Genomic DNA, 19,213 nt, shown 5'->3' on the forward strand with positions numbered 1-19,213 from the left:
CATCCTCTGGGAATCATTATTATTATATCTGTACAAAATCTTCTGCCAGTTTGTCTGAGAGATGTTGCTGATGTTGGAGATGTCAGTTTCACCGTACATGTCACAAGTTTGGCCTGCTGGTGGAGAGAGAAAAACAAATAAAGGATCACCAAAGTTATTACATTTCATCAACTGGGAACCATGAATATCTGCCAGTTCATTAGGTAGATGCTGCTGCTGTGGGCCAACTGACATTGCCAACCGTATTAATATGTCATTAGAAAAAAAGATGTGCCCTGGGACCAGCGATAACTGAAAACGTTAGATAAATGGAGAAATTAGTTTCCACACTCAGGATGCAACCACCTGAAAAAAAAGTTCAAGGATATGTAAAACTATCCCATGAAGCGACCTGCTGGCAAATTGTTGGAGGTTCTTGGATGTGATTTGTTTCCAATTCATTTACTCTGGATGTGAAAACGTTCAGAGGACAAGTCCAAGTTTCTGACTTAATGAACCAAATATCTGATGAGTGCAGGTGAGAGAAAAACACCAGAGAAAAAGCCCTCGTCCGTCCATTCATCACAATGAGCCACCTCATTGACTGCACCAGTACAGCTGCCAGTAAGTGTGTGTGTGTGTGAGAGAGAGTGAGTGTGAGTCTAATTAGGTCCGTATTACTTTGCATAGGTTAACAGATAAGAGAAAGTGCTGTGAATGACGGGTTGATGATGCTGATTGGTGGATTGATTGGCAGTCCTGCTTGCTGGCAGCGACAGCTCAGTGGATGTCAACACCATCAGCAGCAAAAATGACTGGACCCATCACTTCACATCCTTTGACCCAAACAGACCAAGCATCAGCAGGAAAAACCACAGCTCCACCTTTCTGTTACACCTCTGTATAATGACCACGCTTTGTTGATCAGCACATTCAAACCAGTTTCCCCATTTGTTCGTCTACAATGTTGGCGTCATTAGGCCTTTTGAGAATGTAACATTAATTAAAAACTACCCTTACATTTGGACCAGGACAGCTCAGAATAAGGCTTTAGTTTATGCACAATAGAAGCAGCCACAGGTACACAGCACATAAGTCAGTTCAAATGAAAGCTATTGAATTCAATTGTCCGACAAATTAGACGGCGCAAAAGTTAACAGCATAGGTCTTTGATTAGGACACAAGGAGAGTCCTGCTCCCCTCCGTAACACAGACAATTTACCTGTCATGGTCACAAACCTGGAAGATGCTGCAACCGAAGGAAACTAATTCCCATCAACTACAAGGCAGCAAGATGAGGGAGGCTATGGACTGATGCAGCATTATTTAAAAATGTATTTCATTTCATTGCCGAGGAGATTCCCTGTAGTATAAAATAATTAAACAGGCTAATTTATTAACATAGATTTCTCACATAGTGGGGGAAAAAAACACATTTTCTCCGGCACATGTGCATGTGCATGTGCGTGTGTGTGTGCGTGTGTGTGTGCGTGTGTGTGTGCGTGTGTGTGTGCGTGTGTGTGTGCGTGTGTGTGTGTGTGTGTGTGCGTGCGTGTGTGCGTGTGTGTGTGCGTGTGTGCGTGCATTGGTGTGCGCTGTGGAGGGACCGCTCCAGCATCTCAGATGCAGTTTTACAGTAGCAGTTACAACAGTAGTTGACAGGTCAAAAATCCTGTGTTGGCCTATAAATATTAATGAATCTGAAGCAGTTAGCACTGTTGTTGCCTGGAACTTTATCCTGAAGAGGAATTGACTCAGAACCATATGGAATCAATACAGAGGCTGGAGATGTGTCTGGCCAGGATAAGACCAGAGACAGGGCCTGTCGGATGGGCAGGACTGAAAGGAAAATTAACAAAGACACAAGATGGTGAAGGAGTATTAGAGAACTATTTAAAGCTGCACTAATCAATATTTTCATATCAACAATGGATCAAATGACTGCGTAATGCATCAGGTGTGGCTTGTAGTGGGTAACCTACAGAAATCCATCATATAACCCTGCAGCTCCTCTCTGCTTTTAGCCTCTTTTAGTTAAGTGGTTACTGTGAATAAAACACACTTTATTGACTAATGTTTGCAGGTGAACATACCGAAGCATGTGGCAGCTAAAATACCAGGAACAGTTCTCATGCATGCCAAGCTCAATATTACCAATTTCTAAGCATTATGACAGTCACAGTCTACATCAAAAGTCAATGTAACTTTAAACCCTGTCCCTGGCCACTTTCATCTGCTCTTCTTGGGGTAATAGCAGACTTCATTGCCCAGCAATAAATATTTTTAATTGGGTTCCTTGAAGTGACTTTTTTATCAAAGAACTTCTGGAGAACTATATTTTTCATACAGTAAAAGGGCACAAAGAGCCGTGGAAGGGTGAAAGCTGCTCACACTTACTCCAGCTATGAAATAGCTTCTTATCATAGACTGACAACAGTTTGTGTGGGAGTAGATTCTGTCCGTTTAACTTATTTTTAAAAAAGACATTTGAAGTTGGTAATATATCTTCTCTCAGGCGTTGACTGGTCTGAGGACAGCAGATTCAGAAACTTGAGAAATGTTTACAGTTCCATCTCTCCACCTACGTCACCATCACTGATTGTTCTGCTCTTAGTACGGCTGCAAATCCCTGCTTTGTTTCTGCCTCTCAGCCTTAATAAGTGGTTCTCATCTGTCAGTTTATTGGGAACACCCAGCTAAACTGAATGCTAATACAACAGTTTTGTGATAAATATTACCTCCATGAAGATGTAACTCTCAGTGCCATTCAAATCAATGAGACGGGGCTAAACAACAGACACGCCTCTTCGATCCAACACATTTGAACAGCAGCACAAACTGCAGCCTCCTAAACGATCTAAGAGTTGACTCAGCACTTCTAAAACATGAGTGCACCTCAATGGAGCACATACCTCAGCCAAGGCCCACAGCAAATCCGTCACGTTTGTTAGGGCATAGTTCTAAAGCTACTGAAGATACTGTACATAGAAGCTGTTGTTTCCCTAATGAATCCACATGATCTCAGCTACACATTGGCCCTAGTTACAGGTTTGTAGCCCTATTTTCTACCATACAGCGTCTGAACAAATCCTCCCACCCTATGAAACCACATCCGCTAGATACAGATTTTTATTTGGATCCACACCATTGATATCAGTCCACCCAATATGAAAGTTTTTTTCATCAGACTCCATGTTTTATGAAAATATCTGATTAAAACCATCATGAAGGGAGGAGTTCTTGCCGGACCGTTGGATTTTCCTGCATTAGTTTCAGATGTGTACCTAAAAGAAGCGAGTGTATAGCGTCATGTTTGAAAAAGTCTTAATTAATTCCTTTTACTGTAGAGGTCTGAGTAATCCTAAATTCAGCATTGGTATACAATGCGTTTGTCAGGCACTATTTTCTGCCATGGATTAATACAAGTTTTATTTGAGGGACCAGTTTTGTGTGTGTGTGTGGGTTTGACTCAAAATACACCACAGCTCTCCCATTCATTTGTAATGAAGGAACCTGTCAGTCAGTGTAATGACACACTGAAGTGTTCTGGACAACAATGGAGATCAGGGGCTATGCAGACTTTGGCTGCATAGGATAAGTTGATTGTTAGTTTTGATCTTTTATTATGGGATTTCTTGATATTAAGTATAGTATATGATATTATTTGCCCCATCCCTAAGCCACACATGCCAGGTTTTCAGTTTCTTTTAGTATTTGTATGTACCTTCAATCAATTTGTAAAGTACATGTTTAGTATTTAACTTTTCAAGTGATGTTTTTGCTGAACGAAACGGTCTGAGAAGCGAACCGTTTGACGGCAAGCTTTCCTGTACGTTCATCTGCTGAGTAACTCAGGAGCAACCTTTGGTTTAAGTAATTTCCTATTTAATTTATTGTCAAGACTTTATTCTGGGTGTTATTTTTCCATTCGCTTCCTTTAAAACATCTGGAGCAAACTAATGCACTCATGTCTTCCAAGTGTAAAAACTAACACGTAGTCGCTGGACTCTATGTGATAAAAGCAGAGGCTGGAGGATCCCACACAGGATGAGCTGCCTTCTCCACCAATTATAAGAAACAGATGTCTCAGCACTGGGCTGGATCTCGTCCAGGCCTCTGCACCGATACACTGGGTGTGCATGCATGTTAAAAAGCTGCCCTGGACATGACATACAGACAGAACTGAACAACAGACAGAAGATGTTCTGTCTTCGTCACCAATATTTAATAACTTCCAAAGCCTGCGACTCCTCGGTGGTTTGTTTAATTAGTATTTTAATTAAACACTGTCTGCAACCCTTTTGTTTGTTTCTTTGTTTTGGGTTTAACCACTGAGGAGCACTGTCCTCCAAACAGCACTTGAAGTGATGGAGCAGGCACCTGGTCTGTTTTGCTTAAGCAGCAGAAACAGTGCAGCTTATATTCATATTCACCCAGCAGCCTGGTTAATGTGTCATGTGGCCTGTTTGTTATTTCAGCTCCTTCAGCTTTTTGATGTGAGAACGCAGCGAGAAATGTTTCCTACTCGACTGGTATATTAGAGCAAATGAATCACGTGATCTGCCTTCTTGCAGTCACAGTTTGTATTTGTCCCTTGTGCTCAGTCATGTCATTACTTATGACGTGAACGTGGCTGATTAGTGTCCTCCACCGTAATGAGGAAAAGCAGAGAAAAGAACCACTGCTCTGTTAATATCAAGCATCCAGAGAAGCAGTAATTACAAACTGCTGGCATTTAGAAACTGGAGGGTACGGATTGTGTTGTAGTGTCTGCACAAGTAGAAACAGCTGCATCTAGTGGAGTAAATCCATTTCCAAGCTCCAAGGGAGTCCAGGACATGAGGCTGTGTGTCAATACAGGTGCTTTATGAATGTGGGGGGGGGGGGGGCTGGTGGCAGCATAGCTCAGAGGACCAAACAAAACAAACAATCAGAGAGAAAGTCACTTGTTTAGTGCAACTAAAGAACTAAACACTTTTATTCAGCATTATTATTCATGGTCTTACATGATATGTCCTCATGTACTGTTTTTTCTTCTTTCAATAAAGTATATTTGATTTGATTTAAACTGCTACAGATTTAGAAAAAGACTAAATAACTACATGTTATGAGTCATCGATCAGAGCAGCAACAAACCGCTGCATGTCATCTCTCATCTGCTTTTTTTAACACTGCTAAATTAGTTTCACAAACCACTCGCTGTTTTCTAACCAAGAAAAAGAATAATTCTATGACTAAATCTGACAACATTCCAAAAATGTTCCAGGATGTATGAAACTGCCTGATGTGTAATAACATGGTCACTTCTTACAGTTGTTCAGTGTGAAAAAAAAAAAACTTTCAGTCTCAGAGTCTTTTCCTAGATGACCTCATATTAGTGGTGACTGTAAGAAACTTACTCATCAATACGAAACATTTTAACCATTGACATTAATATCAAACTGCGTGGACTGGTTCTGCCAACAGCCCTGACGAAGCAGCACAGGAGTGGAAATGGTGCGAGTCCCCTGGAGGTCTAGCTCGCTTCTTGCTGCACAGATGCTGGGACTGAGGGTTCGGCGTTGTCTGCCATATTCTCCTCGGAGTTATCACTGCTTCCATATTTGCTCTTTAAAGAACTTCCCAAAAAATGCCAGTACTCTTTACGAATGGTGTCCTTCTCCTGCGCTAGAAGTTTACAGATCTGCCAAGGAGTTGGGAACACACAAAGAGTGAGAAAACAATGTTAATAACATTATTTCAGGATTCAATTTTAAGCTGTAACAAAGTCTAACACCCGGACCACAATGGATGCGTAAGCGGCGCCGACGCTGCACATGCACCCAGTGTGGCTCGGGCATAGGACTGTGTTTGCTAAGGTATACTAGGGACCTACCTCTAAAGCTTTTCTTAAAGTTCCCTTTCGTTCTTCTTCCTCGACATTTTCCTTTTGGTTGCTGCTCTCCAAGACATCCTCATAGCAATCAAACAGAAAGGCTAGCAGGTAAGAAGAACAGTGCGTGTCCTTCAGCTCCAGGACTCTCTCCAACAGACCTGGCTGAGATGACAGACCTCTGTCTTGCAGCATCCTTGAGGATAAAAAAGATTGAGGATATAGTGTCAGTGAGCTTTTCCATTTTTAATAATCGAGTCTCCACTCTTCCACTTTTTCCCCTGTAGTCTAAATAAGGAAGACACATTCAAACGTCAGTGATTCTGCTCAAAAGATGAGAAAAGTATATTCATGTCAGATAAAAAAGAAACATGTTTGCCATTTGTACATTTTGTGGGATTACTGTAGAAAAACATTAGTTGTTACATCTTACCCTTTCAAATAGTTCCATGCGCTTTCATTGTGGGGAGCCTTCCTGATCTGCTTCAGACAATACCTAATGTTAAGAAAAAATAAATAAAGAAACAAAATATAGACAAATTTAGTGATGCTCATCGCTGAAGAAATTAAGCCAATTAACAAGTGCATTGTCTTCTCAACATGTACAAAATATATTTTCATGTAAAAAATAAAAAAAAAATTTAATCCAACTTAAAAAAGTGCACATTATCTGTGTCTAAATATTTATACTGAGGACTCACTTAATCTCTCTCTCCACTATGGTCGGATCAGAGAAACCTGTGGTTTGAGAAATTACAAAATGCCTCTGGTTCCATGCAGAGTTATTCCTCACATCTTCTTCCAAAAGAGTCTCCACAAACTCCAGCTCGTTATCCCACAGTTTGTACTCCTGAAAATTAAACAAAGCCAGCGTTGGCAACACACTTGTTAATGGAATGTAGAGCTTTTCGTAGTGGCCCTGCAATGATTGAGACAAATACTGACTAGAGAAGGCCTCAAACAACACACCAACAAACAGCCAAAGGATTCAGTCTGGCAGAGTGGCTCATCGTGGGTGGAAAACTGGATCTATTTCCACTGTTTAAAGGCCAAACTCTGCTAAAGGCTCCAACACCTACCTGGATGACCCACTGCCTGTGCTGCCAAGCGTGGTAGTTCTTTGCGTCTTGGCTGAGGATGTCTGCAATAAACTCCAATTCCTCTGAAGGGTCATTTAACCACTCCACCACCATACGTCTGTGATGCCTGGAGGACAGGTTAGGAAAATCAACCTTTATTTGGATGTTATGTTTTCATTTAAATGAGTGAACCTAGAAACACTTCCCACCACTCCCTGTCTCTTCTGTGTTGTCTGGACAGATACAGAAAACATGTGACCTGATAGGAATTTGCCAGCGCTCACCAGACTTGATAGTTTTTGGGTTGCTCCTCGATGATGGCGGTAATGTACCTCATCTCATCCCCCAGGTCCTTTGAAAGGGCTTGAAGTAATACTCGCCGGTAGTGCCTGCACATCCCATCAATATTTCATCACTTCAGTTTCACAACCAACGGCGTCATATTCAGAAATAACAAACAAATTTAGCTACTGCTATTCATAAGGTGATTTATAAGTGACGAGAGGTATTTTTTGTCTTAACTTACAGCCCTACGGATTACGTATCATGTGACCCAAAGATAAAATAGTGTTCAAACACCACTCAGAAAGTTATTATATAGAAACAAACTAAAGAAATCTTTCATTCCTCCCCATCATGTTATGATAATTAAACACAACCAAATAGTAAACATTGGTTTTCCATATTGCAAACATGCAGCATGCTCACCACACTGTGTAATTAGCAGCATTTAGCTCGATGGCTTCTGCTGTCAAGGCGAAGGCCCGGTCACTTCTCTCATCGTTCTTCAGGAGTGCACGGAAATAGTCATAAACATCTGAGACTGTGGGAAGAAATGTATGAATGTGAATTAAACAAGTCTGAGTTTCTAACAGACTCAAAGAACTGCAGATCATCTGTTTGGAAATGTTGAAGGCCGGCACTATCTCTGGCATCTGCTTTTTAAGTGATTTTGGATGTAAAGTTTAAAGAAAACACAACTGAAAACTAATTTTGGTTGTTTGATCATAAGGTGATAAAAAATTGTTGTGTAGCAAGACATGTTTATTTGGATCTGCAGGATTCTACTTGTCACCTTAACCTTTATGATTCAATTTAATTAGACTTTGTTTGTAGAGCGCCAAATCACAATACGCATCATCTCAAGGCACTTTACATAGTAAATGTAATGTCAAGAACTTATAGAGAAAAAGTGACGGAGAATCCCAACAGTTCCCACAAGGAGCAGCACTGACGACTACAAAGAGAGAGAACTCCTTTTTAACAGGACAAAACTGGCTCGATCAGACTCGGTGGGGGAGAGAGAGGAGAGAAGAGAGAGGGGAGAGACCAGAGAGACCAGGAGCAGATTTAACTTTCATGTGACACTCCACTCTTCCTTACTCCCGTCTCTTTCTAGCAATCCCAACAATCTTACACTTGTCAGAGTAGGCGATCTTCACCACAGGATTTGGTCCATCATCCTGAGGAACAGGCTCCAGGTCTGCCCACTCCTTTCTGTCCCTGCAGCACACAAACACGGGGGTGGGTTTCCTGGCTGCTGACCGACAACACCTCCTGATGGCAGCTAACTACTTCGTTTTACAAATGAAATATAAACAATGTGAATTCATGATGCCTAATGTAGTGGGCGTTGGTGCATTTTATTGTCACATTTGTTAGTCAGTTAAATGCAGCCGCTCGGAGCAGGAGGGAGCAGACAGAGCTCCATTCAATTAGCACAGCACTGATTCAATTATCACGTGTCTTTGGTGCCAGTGACCCGGGTGATAACGTCACTAGAGCAAATACTAAGCAAAGTGACCACAGCATTAAACCTCCAGTCATCAAACATCACCGTTAACAAACTTAAACTCAGATAGTTAGCCATCCGAGCTAGCAAGCTAACCACCCAAACATGTCGGGGAGAGGCCCAGCAGACAGTACCTGTAGAACATATATCGAGTTGGGTCAACAGCATAATCGTCCCCGAGCTGGTCCTCGACGTCATCATCAAACTCGTTGTTTTCCTTCACCTCCACCGACTCATGTGAACTTTCTTCTACACCTGACATTGCTAACCTGCTAGCTTAGCCGCCTCTGCTCCGTCTGACAGGAAGATGACGTAACTACCGGCGAGGCAGGACGCTGCCTTCACGTACTGTGGGAAATATTAAGTTCTCAACAACTATAATTCTGTTAGCTGTTAGTATATCGACCACGTGGGTTTAGTAAATGTCCATTACACTATATATAAACGTTCCTATTGATAGCTATTGCGCTTTCTTGTTGATATTGATTCATGTAGTATTTAGATTTGAAGTATTATAATAGAACAGTCATGTTGCCAGTGTGTTAACAAATCAAGGAAGATGTTTAATATTCCGTGCAAACATCCAGGTTTTAATTTCATAAATGTTTCTCAATACCAAGCTGCCAAGAACCTGAGAGATAGAAACACGATTGACTTAGATCAGAGACACATTGTGAGAGCAGCAGTATGATTATGCTGGATGTAGGCCTGTAAGGGTTATAAGCAATCCACTATCATCTTTTTCAGCAGTACATTTACATATTTATGACCTGTTTTAGTAGGAAATGACCCACCTGACATTAAACTAGCTCCAGGAGTTACATTAATGTTACACATATGTAACCTTCGCATTTTTCACACTTATAAATGTGCTCAGTTTCTGAATCACCATCAGCCTTTTCAAGTTGATGTGTAAATCTCTCCAACAGCTGGTGAGGACATCTAGTGCTGTGTGACTGCTCTTCAGTAGAGATGCTTTTTCTGGCTCCATCTTATGGCAGGATTTAGTTGAAAACTTCCAAAACGTAGCAGCTTGAACTGATGAAATACAAATCATTCACAAATGTAAAACATTGCAGGCCTGTTTCAAACTGTCCTTTAGAGCCTGTTAACCTTTAAATGTCTTAATCTAATTTAAATCCCAAAATAGCAAAGGTGACATAAAACATCTGCTGTGTTTGAAATAACTTTCTGAAGGTGAGGTCAAGCTGAACTTTATTTTCATCAATGACTCTGAACATTATAAAAATAAATAGATGATTCACAGTCAGTGGATCATAATACAAATTGTTATCAAAATTATGTATCAGCCAGAATGAAGAATTAAAGACATGCATAATAACCATTGCATCAACTGAAACATGTTCTGAATACTCGTCTCCATTGTTTGGAAATGACAACAACTGTTTTGTAACAGAACCTGTTGACAGAATATAAAATCATCATTTAAATCACACAGCTGTGCAGGTAGTATTTGCTTCTTCTGACAAGTTTTCAATGATGGCTTGACCCGAAGTGTTCAGTGACTGTCTTCTTGATTCAATCCGTGTTTTTCAAGGTAGCGTCTGGGAGAGAAAAACAGGAAAAAACATCAGTCAGTGTTTACTTCACTTCACAAGAGTTAATCTGTAAAAGAATTTAACACAAGTCTGGGATAAATGTGGGTTGTGAAATACTTAATAACCAACATGCTACCAGTGGACTTTAACAGGACTCAATGAGTTTGCAAAACATGTGGTGTTGCTGGTGCCCTTCTGGACCAAATTAAAATGAATCAAGTGCCATATGGTCAAAGTCCATCAAATGGAAAAAAACAATCTTCCACATTGGAAATACCTCAAATATACAGCCTTTTCAAGAATAATAGTTTTTCCAAATAAGATTTAAATGTTGTGTTTTATCTTTATAACGTGAATAACTCAAGTATCAAATAACATTACACTGCGGCCCACTGAGGTGAAATCTTCCATGTAAATATTTCTTTCCCCACTGTGGAGTAACCTGAGATCATTTGTTTCACTTGAGGGTAACGTCACAAGCTAGAAATAATATTGTTTAAAGAAATGTTTTGTTCTGCAGTCATTCAGGCAACCTGACACAGTTCAATATTTTCTTTCTTTCTTTCTTTCTTTCTTTCTTTCTTTCTTTCTTTCTTTCTTTCTTTCTTTCTTTCTAGTCGTTTCTACTCTCCTGCAACTCCATAAAAAGATCTGGTACATTACAGGTTGGTATTATTTTACTGTTCAACTAATTTGTCCCTCTTTCCCCTTTTGTTCAATGTCCCTGGGCATTTTATACAAATATTCTGGAAATACAAAATTGGTACATTTGCATTTATATCTGAAGATATTTTAAATTTAGTACTTAAAATCAAGGGGTGCTTATAATTTTGACCAGCACTGTAATTGCTCCACTAGGTTCAGCAGATAGCTGGTCACATGGTCTGTGTGGTGATGGGCAGGTTATTTACAGTGACTAAAGATATTTACTGGAAACAGTTGCTTGCTGAGTCTAAAAATAACAATAATGAGAGTGAACCAAGTTGCGGACTAAAAAATAATAAGGGTAGACATTACAAGGTTTCATAGAGGCGAACTGCAGAGTTTGGTGACAATAAAAAAGAAAAAAAAACTTTCGATGCCACAAAAAGGCAAGATCCTGTTATGTTGAGCACTATTGTTCATGTAATACAAAGAAGAGATGAGACGGTTGTAGGGTTGCAAAGGGGCGGAAAATTTCCGGTAAATTTCCGGAAACTTTCCATGGGAAGTTAAGCTCGGGAATTTTGGGAATTTTGAAAAAAAAAAATGACCGCAACTTAAACGCTGAGCAATAAAAACGTCATTCAAAACTCTATTTTAAAGATGTATGGAATGCAGCACACGCTGCACGTTGAATTTCAACCCTGCACTGTGCATTTCTCCATCACATGCGCAGTACATTCTTCCATCACATGCACAGATAATTCCCAGCATCCTGCACACAACAGCAGGGCTATTGAGGCCACACTACTGCATTAGCCCAAGGACTAGTCAGGGAAGTTTTGATGATATTACTGGGGAAAATATATTAGCATGCTGATTGAGGATTGTTCATCTAGCCTATTTCTATTCATTTATCCATCAATTGTAAAATATTTTTAAAGACGATTTCAATTGTTTAGCTAACTATTTATATCTCTGGCATTGCATTAGTGTTTTTTACAAGCTTTTTTCTCATCTTATTCTACAGAACAATGCCACGTGCACTATCTCATGTGTGGGGACATTTCACCCCAGCCAATGTAGAAGGAAAGGCTGTGTACATTTGCAAATACTGTGCAAAGACCTATGTTAAGAATGCCACAAAGATGCAGAAGCATATAGTCAAGTGCCCAAAGTTTCCTCAGGGCTCAAATCAGCTTATGACAAAACAAAATGTTTATATTTATGTCTGTATATGACAAGGTAAATACAGTTAGTATAAATTACCCACAAAATTTCCAGTTTATTCCCATGGAAAGTTTCCAACTTTGAATATTCCCGGAATTTTGCAACCCTAGACGGTTGAGAGACCTCATGTTGGTCACTCTACTTTACTCTCAGTGACTTGCCCCCTCACTACTCTGTCAGAGACTGTGTGGATTTCCGAACAAATCCGCAAGGGTCTAAATTAGCAGAGACATGTATATTTTGACATAAGACCTTTAGCTTTAACACTGTGTAGAATCAGTACTGAGTGACAGACACAACCCGAGGAATGAATTCAAAGTAAGTCTCAAGCCATATGAATATTGCATAACTGTTCAGTCCTGCACAAGTGCAAGATGCTGTGCATAATGAAGCACCTCTGGCTCTTCTCTGAGGTGTCTTATTAACATGAGCTCAACAGACATGGAGCATTTCCAATGAGTCCAGAAATATTCGATTAAATCAAAGGTTAAGAGACTAGACGAATATTTCATTTTCACCATGTATGGCAGCTCCTCTTACAAATAATAAAATCATATCCTTATGAAGGGGACACTGCTCGTGGCAAGAAAAAAAACTCACCTTCTTGCAAAATTATACAGCGCTTCTTTTCTATCTTGGAGAGACAAATGTCTGTCACATGGTGATTTCCCAAAACATTTGGCAGCAGGCTGTAGATGACAAAAAATATGAATTGAAAGACAGATCTGCACAAATCAGTTTGAATTTGTGAAAAGAAATATTGGTCAACTGAAATTCCCCCACGTTTTTATACAATTATCTAGGCAATATCAACTTCACATGCGCAAAGGAAATTTTATCCTTAATGATAAATAGATACAAAATCTCAGAGATAGCATTCCGAATCAAATAGTCAGACCTTTATGGTGGGCTCAGAACCAGAGGAGTAGGAGCTAATATTTGAAGGCTCAAATGTAGATGTCCCAGTTGCTTCCATTGGAGTTTCCTCCCTGCTCTCCAGCAGATTTGTTATGGTGGTGTCAACACAATTGGTTTTCGCTGTATGTAATCAAGAGACAAATATAAGTGCATGTCAAAGTAAAGACTGAACAGAGCGACAGCACATTCCAAAGGGACAGTTAAAAGGTAAATGTGTCATACCTAAATCCTTTGCGATGACATTAAGTGGAACATGAGGCAGCACATCCTTCACTTGTTGGGCCATCTTAGCAATCCTGTGATCGTCAGTGCCCAAACTCTGCACCATGAAACCGAGCCCAATAGAGCTAGGTCTGACACCTAGGGTTAGAAGAGGAATAACTAACATCCCTCTGAAAACAATCAGCTCAAACTTTACATGAAGAGAATTGGATGGATTATGAGTTTATGTGATTGACTTACTTGTAGAGGTTTGTGGTACCGTGTGTCTTTTCCTTTTGATGTGCTCAACTTTATCAGCTTTAGTGATCTTGGTGGAGACCAGGCCAAGTTCACCTGCTAGAAGCTGAAAAAAGAGATTTGAAAGAGAGATATTACATAGTGATTTGGGCGCAGGAACTGGGGTCAGAGATACAGAAACACTGTATTATTACTGACAATTTTCTACATACTTGTTTTACCGTTAAAAATCTTACTGAACTGGAAAACATTGGTTTTACCTCCTGGACTTTGTTGGCAAACTCCTGTGTGGACTCGCCATCTTGTCTGGAAACTGGTGGGAGCCAACTAGGATGAAAACAACAAACAAATACAGCTCTGATAGAAGTCATTCTGATGAGAGTATCATGAAATCATCAAGATACTCTTAAACTGTTTCACATCAGTCTCCAAGAAAAACAAACTAATGGGAGTGGATAATATTTCAAAAAGCAAGTGCTGGTAGAAAAGTTGATACAAATTATTTAGTACCTTACATGATACACTGTACATGGAGCAAAGAAAGTCCACAAGAGCTCGATCAGCCAGCTGGACTCAGGTGTGCTCTGTGGACGGACAGAAGACAAAAAAGTCAATACACGTTTTATTAAGTGACGTGACCAAAAACTAATTATGAACACAAAGTCAGCAGGGGAAATGATGGAGACAATAATAGCTGTGGTGCTATATCTTACAACTATTTTTAAATGTTCTCACTCAACTTCAGCCACTTGTGCACCTAGCAACCCAAGACAGATTTACTCCTGGTAGTGAGACTGCTGGATTAGATTTAAACTGACCACAATAATGAGCTTGCTGCTACTTACAGGAATTTGACTCATTTGGCAACATTCTTTCCAAAGCTTAGAAATGGTACATAAAAGGTTCATTGTTCTCCCTTATAGAGTTTCTTACTTCCTCTGTATATTGACACCTACACACCTACAACTCAAGCAGTTGATGCTGTTAACAAAACATATTATCTGTGATATGGGAATAAACATCTATTTTATCTTAAAAGTCAAGTTTAATGAAATGAAATTACCAAAGCAATCAATGGTCTTGTCACCCTTAAGGCCACAGGTTGAATGGAATCAGTCAGTGAGAAAGGCCAAGAACTGAGAGGAACAAAATACATGTTTGTTAGTGGTTTAAGTACATTTGAACTTTTTAGTTGTTGCTGAAACACTCTTATTTGTTGAAATCCTCTTCACGCCCCGATAGCCATCATTAAAGTTGTCTAAAAAAGAGAGAGCATAGCCAGTGTCCCTGCCCTCGCAGAACTGTAATAAATACAATCAATCATTTCATTCAGATCCAATGAAATGATTGGTGTAATACACTGTATTTCAGCGTAAATACACAGCTGAAGCAGAGGTGATAGCCGGAAGTTAGTCAGAAAAGTTTGACGTGCCGGCTGTTTGGCGGGGACGGGATGGTTCTATTGCATTTTGTAGTGAATCCTGCTCTTGCTAACTTTTCCAAGATGACCACTCCTTGCTTTTTGAGAAACCTCTCAATATTTGTCAAATTTTCTTTTATTTACACATTTTAAAATCAGTTAAATACATCACAGAGATAAACAGTCCTCAACCTGGTGGTTCGTTTCTTACAAATCACAAAGCAGTTCCTGGTCAACATACATTACTGTGTCATTAAAAACTGATATTAATGGATTTTCTGAACTTGAAAAGAAAATGTTAACAATATACTTAATCCTACTATGAAGTGGTGCAGTTTGTATGCTGGAGGCTTCAGGTGAAGATACAGTACACATGGTTCTGAGTTACTCAAAAAAAACAATAGAAATTAAGTAATCTTGGAGCCAATTACACATCTCCACAGAACTCGGGAGGGAAATTTATTAAGAGAAACAGCCACCACGACCAAAGTCGTGAGTCTCCATGTGCAAAAAACTGGTGGATCCCAAATGGTTACAGTAGTGCTTTACAACTAATTTTGTTGGTAACTAAGGTATTCTAGTTAGATTGAGGATTTTATCCTGCTACCCAAATGTTGACAGTGACACTAACCTGAACTTGAGGAGGCCAGCCCGGCCGTTTGTGGTGTCCTCCTCAGGAAACAGGAGCAAAGGTGCGGTGCCTTCAGTGGAACAGTATCTCTGAAGAGTCTCCCCTATCGCTCCTTGGCCAGATGTTGAATGGATTTCCATGAAGCCTCTGGCCCAACACATGAAGCCGGTGGAGCCCTCTAGCTGTGGCTAAAAAGCAGAAGGAGACAGTGCAAGCTCACCAACCACTCCACCCACAATATCTAACTAAGCACAGTACTACAATATGTTGCAACACAAAAAAGAAAAGTTAAACAGACAAATCATATCACTTGGGGACAGTAAATTGTCCTCAACAATGAGCGGGTAGGACTTTGTCATGCTCTCATGCATCACAGCACACACAGTTTTCTTTGCGTGGAAACCTCTGTCATCTGCAGAAACTAATATTTTCATACAGAACATGATGTGCTATTGTCCATGCGGTTTCACTGGGGATCATTGACAGAGATTGAAAAGTAATACTAACATTTAGGTGATCAAAAAGGCTTTGCAAGTGCAACAGTTTTTAGCAAAAAGCACAAGGAAAACTAAAAAAATTAGGCCAGTAATGTTAAAGGGATCATTGATGACTATCAATACTGCAACATTAACAGCTGTGCAGTTTTAAACATATATGTTTTCAGGGGTGGGTGCACATCCACAATGAGGTCATAGCAAAAAGGAAGTTTGTGTGTGTTTGCAGGGGCTAACTGGTGCAGGGAACATCTCAAATATTTAAAACAGATTTAAACAGAATTAAAGTCCAACACTCACAGTATTACAGGGGGTCAGGAGGTTGATTATGTTGAGGTCGAAGTCTGTCACATGATTGCAAATGTACAGCTTGGTGTTTTTGTCTCTGGAGCGAGGGTTCTTCTGTCTCACGTGCATGCCCAGCACCGAGCACATAACTCTCACAATAAATCTAAAGCCAAACAAAGAAAAGAAAATGTAAACATGATAAACTTGTTAACTACAAGTCACTACTGTGCCCAGAGAGCCAAACATCATTAGAGTTGACATTTATCTCCACATATAATAAATGGTTCATGGTAATCTATAGGGTGAACTCTGTAAGCTATAATGTGCATGTCTTCTGTAATTATGCATTAAGATTCTTTACAATAGAGTCATCATGAAATTACTGTGAGCAACGTCTCATTTCCAGGGGGTCTCTGAGTAAAAGACACAATGTATCAAAAACATTGAACGGCCATTTGCCTTTATGGTGTCTAATGGCATGGCTGAATTTAGTGCACTGATTAAATCTGTTAGATGAGGGCATACTGATACACCTTCTTAATGGGGTATTATACAGTATGCATAAAGCTTAGCATTACCTGACATTAGTTTTCATTATTTACTACTACATGCACATTTAATGCAGTCTTGATTGATATAGATGAAATGTATACAACAACTACTACTGGTACTGCTTCAGCAACTATTATTATTACAACTGAGAGTAAAATGGGTTTGTAGAAAAGTAATATGTTTGTATAAAACAAATGTTTGTAGAAAAATGTATGCTTTAAAATACTTGCCTTCTAACAAAACTTTCTGGAAGTGCACAGCTGACCAAGAACACGTGTACGCCAATAAAAATCCGTATGAACATCAAACACATTCCAACTGGAAAGTAAATCAGCAACAGCAGGAGAACCACTGCATCTTTGGGGAACCTGTTAGAGTAAAGAATTTTAAAACCATTTTTAAAATCAAATAGACGAAACACAAGATTTGTTGTGTTCAGACCTAGACAGGCCACACGGATCACACTGACAGATTGCAGAGGTGAAATAAATGTATTTAAGCAGGAAAATCCAACACATCCATGTATAAAAATAAAAAGAAGAAGTATAATACAATGCAATGAACAAGACAGATGAAAGAATAATAATAAAAAAAACAGACATTGTGTACTTCGCTCTTTGTCCAACACCTGCTGGTAAACCACTACATTACAGATTAATACTTGAATTTGGATCTTTCTCACAAGTTTAGAGCAGGTAATGAAGACTGAGCATTAGTGAGAGTTTCAGTCTGCCATTTTCCCACAGTCCTTATTACACGTGTTTCTACAGGGTTGGCTCAGCATTAGGTGCTGGAACATACGTGTGATGACCCACACAACTCTACTCCAATCCGACATGATGATCCCTACTACAGCACACAAAGGCCTTTTGTGTCCCCTGAATGTGAAGGTGGAATTTATATTCTTGGTGTTTATGATAGAAACACAACCTTTACATTTCAAATGTGAGGCCACAGCAGAGTAATTTGCTTTAATCTCAGGCTATAACCAGGACAAAGAAGTTCGTCCTTTGAGTAAACTTCACTCTCAGTTATCAGGAGACAATGTTGTTGTTTCACAATATGAAATCCAGCAACTATCCAAGGCTAAACTCGCTGGCTAGTCAAAGCACGCTGTGGCTAATGGCAGCCCATTCTGAACATTGATACAAGAGTTACACAACGTTGCACTTTGAGAGTTACCCTGAAATGCTTACGTAAACGTCCCTAGCACATAGCTAGATTAGCTAGCTAGCTTTATGTTTTTAAAAAGATTTGACTTCCGTTGCATGAGTCTACAGTAGTTAGCTAGCTGACGATAAATGTCACTAATAAAACTGTATTTTATTAGCATTAGCCAGCGGTTGTGTGTGTGTAGCACCTAGCTTAGAGGCGTTAGCTGACTTACCGTCGAAAGTCAAACATGTCTTCGATCCCCCGAGTCTCCATGTCTGCCAGTCAGACCTTTGCTCAGAGGCTAATGCTAAGAATTCAACCTGACGCCTGGAAATAAATGAATCATAACGTTTACAACAGGACTTTAAGTCATCCGGTGGCTAAGCTAACAGCTAATGACACTGTTCCACCGACGAAAACGTTTCAGGACTGCTTCACTAGTGAGTTTACAATGTTAGCTTAGCAATTGTCTACAGATATATTTAGCCGCAGTGCTAACAGCGCTAGCGTCTCTTCTCTGCCAGCAGCAACAACACTTCCGGAAGAAATCATCGAGAATAAAAGCACTAAAAATACCCCCCTCCCCCCCTCCAACAGGAAAGGTTACGGTATTTTGTCGCCATCTAGTGGTTAGATTTGATTCTCGCACGTAAAATAATTTCAAAATATTTCACGATAGTGATGTAATTAATGAGAAAAGTAGTTTTTATATCGCTGTGCTTTTTCAGTAGATGACCAAAACTATTTATTTTAGTTATTTCATACTATAATACTCATATTTAGGAGATTTTCTTATAGTAATTAGATTGTGTTAACAAAAATACTTGATTACTCCTGTGCGCTCTATATCAACTACTATGTCTGTCATCATCATTACATTTGTATCAAAGTGTTAGTTTCACATAAGGGGGAAAACATATCTGAGATTTCAATAATAATTACAAGAATAATGTAATAATTGTAGGCTGCATGTCATTTTACAGGATGAATCAGAATGAGAAATATAGAGCATCCTGTCAAGTTATACTTCAGTATAAGTTTCAAAAATAAAGAACTTTATCTGTGAAATTATCGTTGGTTACATCTGTGAAACTTTCAAAGGGGTTTTAATAGACCACAAACAATGAGGTTGGATTCAGAAGA

At 39.6% G+C, this 19,213-nt stretch overlaps 2 protein-coding genes across 2 annotated transcripts; both read right to left on the reverse strand.

The window, feature by feature from the left end:
* Positions 1–5,315: 5,315 nt before the first annotated feature.
* fnta (farnesyltransferase, CAAX box, alpha) lies at positions 5,316–9,051 on the reverse strand. The gene is made up of 10 exons (XM_034597704.1): positions 8,857–9,051; positions 8,348–8,433; positions 7,639–7,753; positions 7,215–7,319; positions 6,931–7,057; positions 6,553–6,701; positions 6,285–6,347; positions 5,855–6,047; positions 5,403–5,662; positions 5,316–5,356 (listed from the first exon to the last, which is right to left on the reverse strand). Exons 1-9 carry the CDS (start codon positions 8,982–8,984, stop codon positions 5,495–5,497), a joined length of 1,134 nt encoding a protein of 377 aa, XP_034453595.1. The 5' UTR covers positions 8,985–9,051; the 3' UTR covers positions 5,316–5,356; positions 5,403–5,494.
* An 870-nt stretch (positions 9,052–9,921) lies between these two features.
* Positions 9,922–18,620, reverse strand: aup1 (AUP1 lipid droplet regulating VLDL assembly factor). The gene is made up of 12 exons (XM_034598532.1): positions 18,303–18,620; positions 17,146–17,283; positions 16,376–16,526; positions 15,582–15,769; positions 14,594–14,666; positions 14,041–14,114; positions 13,791–13,857; positions 13,534–13,636; positions 13,294–13,431; positions 13,052–13,191; positions 12,754–12,842; positions 9,922–10,287 (listed from the first exon to the last, which is right to left on the reverse strand). Exons 1-12 carry the CDS (start codon positions 18,341–18,343, stop codon positions 10,242–10,244), a joined length of 1,248 nt encoding a protein of 415 aa, XP_034454423.1. The 5' UTR covers positions 18,344–18,620; the 3' UTR covers positions 9,922–10,241.
* Between the last annotated feature and the right edge of the window lie 593 nt (positions 18,621–19,213).

This window comes from Hippoglossus hippoglossus, chromosome 10, assembly GCF_009819705.1.
Source record: "Hippoglossus hippoglossus isolate fHipHip1 chromosome 10, fHipHip1.pri, whole genome shotgun sequence".
Classification (NCBI taxonomy): domain Eukaryota; kingdom Metazoa; phylum Chordata; class Actinopteri; order Pleuronectiformes; family Pleuronectidae; genus Hippoglossus; species Hippoglossus hippoglossus.

Excerpts from the sequence above, each read along its gene's own strand:
- fnta (XM_034597704.1), bottom strand. The coding sequence starts at position 8,984 with ATGTCAGGTGTAGAAGAAAGTTCACATGAGTCGGTGGAGGTGAAGGAA. Across the intron at positions 7,754-8,347 it reads GATCGCCTACTCTGACAAGT|TCTCAGATGTTTATGACTAT; the intron begins GTAAGATTGTTG and ends TTCTTCCCACAG. Across the intron at positions 7,058-7,214 it reads CCCAAAAACTATCAAGTCTG|GCATCACAGACGTATGGTGG; the intron begins GTGAGCGCTGGC and ends CCTGTCCTCCAG.
- aup1 (XM_034598532.1), bottom strand. The coding sequence starts at position 18,343 with ATGGAGACTCGGGGGATCGAAGACATGTTTGACTTTCGACG. Across the intron at positions 14,667-15,581 it reads GCTGGCCTCCTCAAGTTCAG|TTCTTGGCCTTTCTCACTGA; the intron begins GTTAGTGTCACT and ends TGTTCCTCTCAG. Across the intron at positions 10,288-12,753 it reads CTGTATAATTTTGCAAGAAG|ACGCTACCTTGAAAAACACG; the intron begins GTGAGTTTTTTT and ends TTTCTCTCCCAG.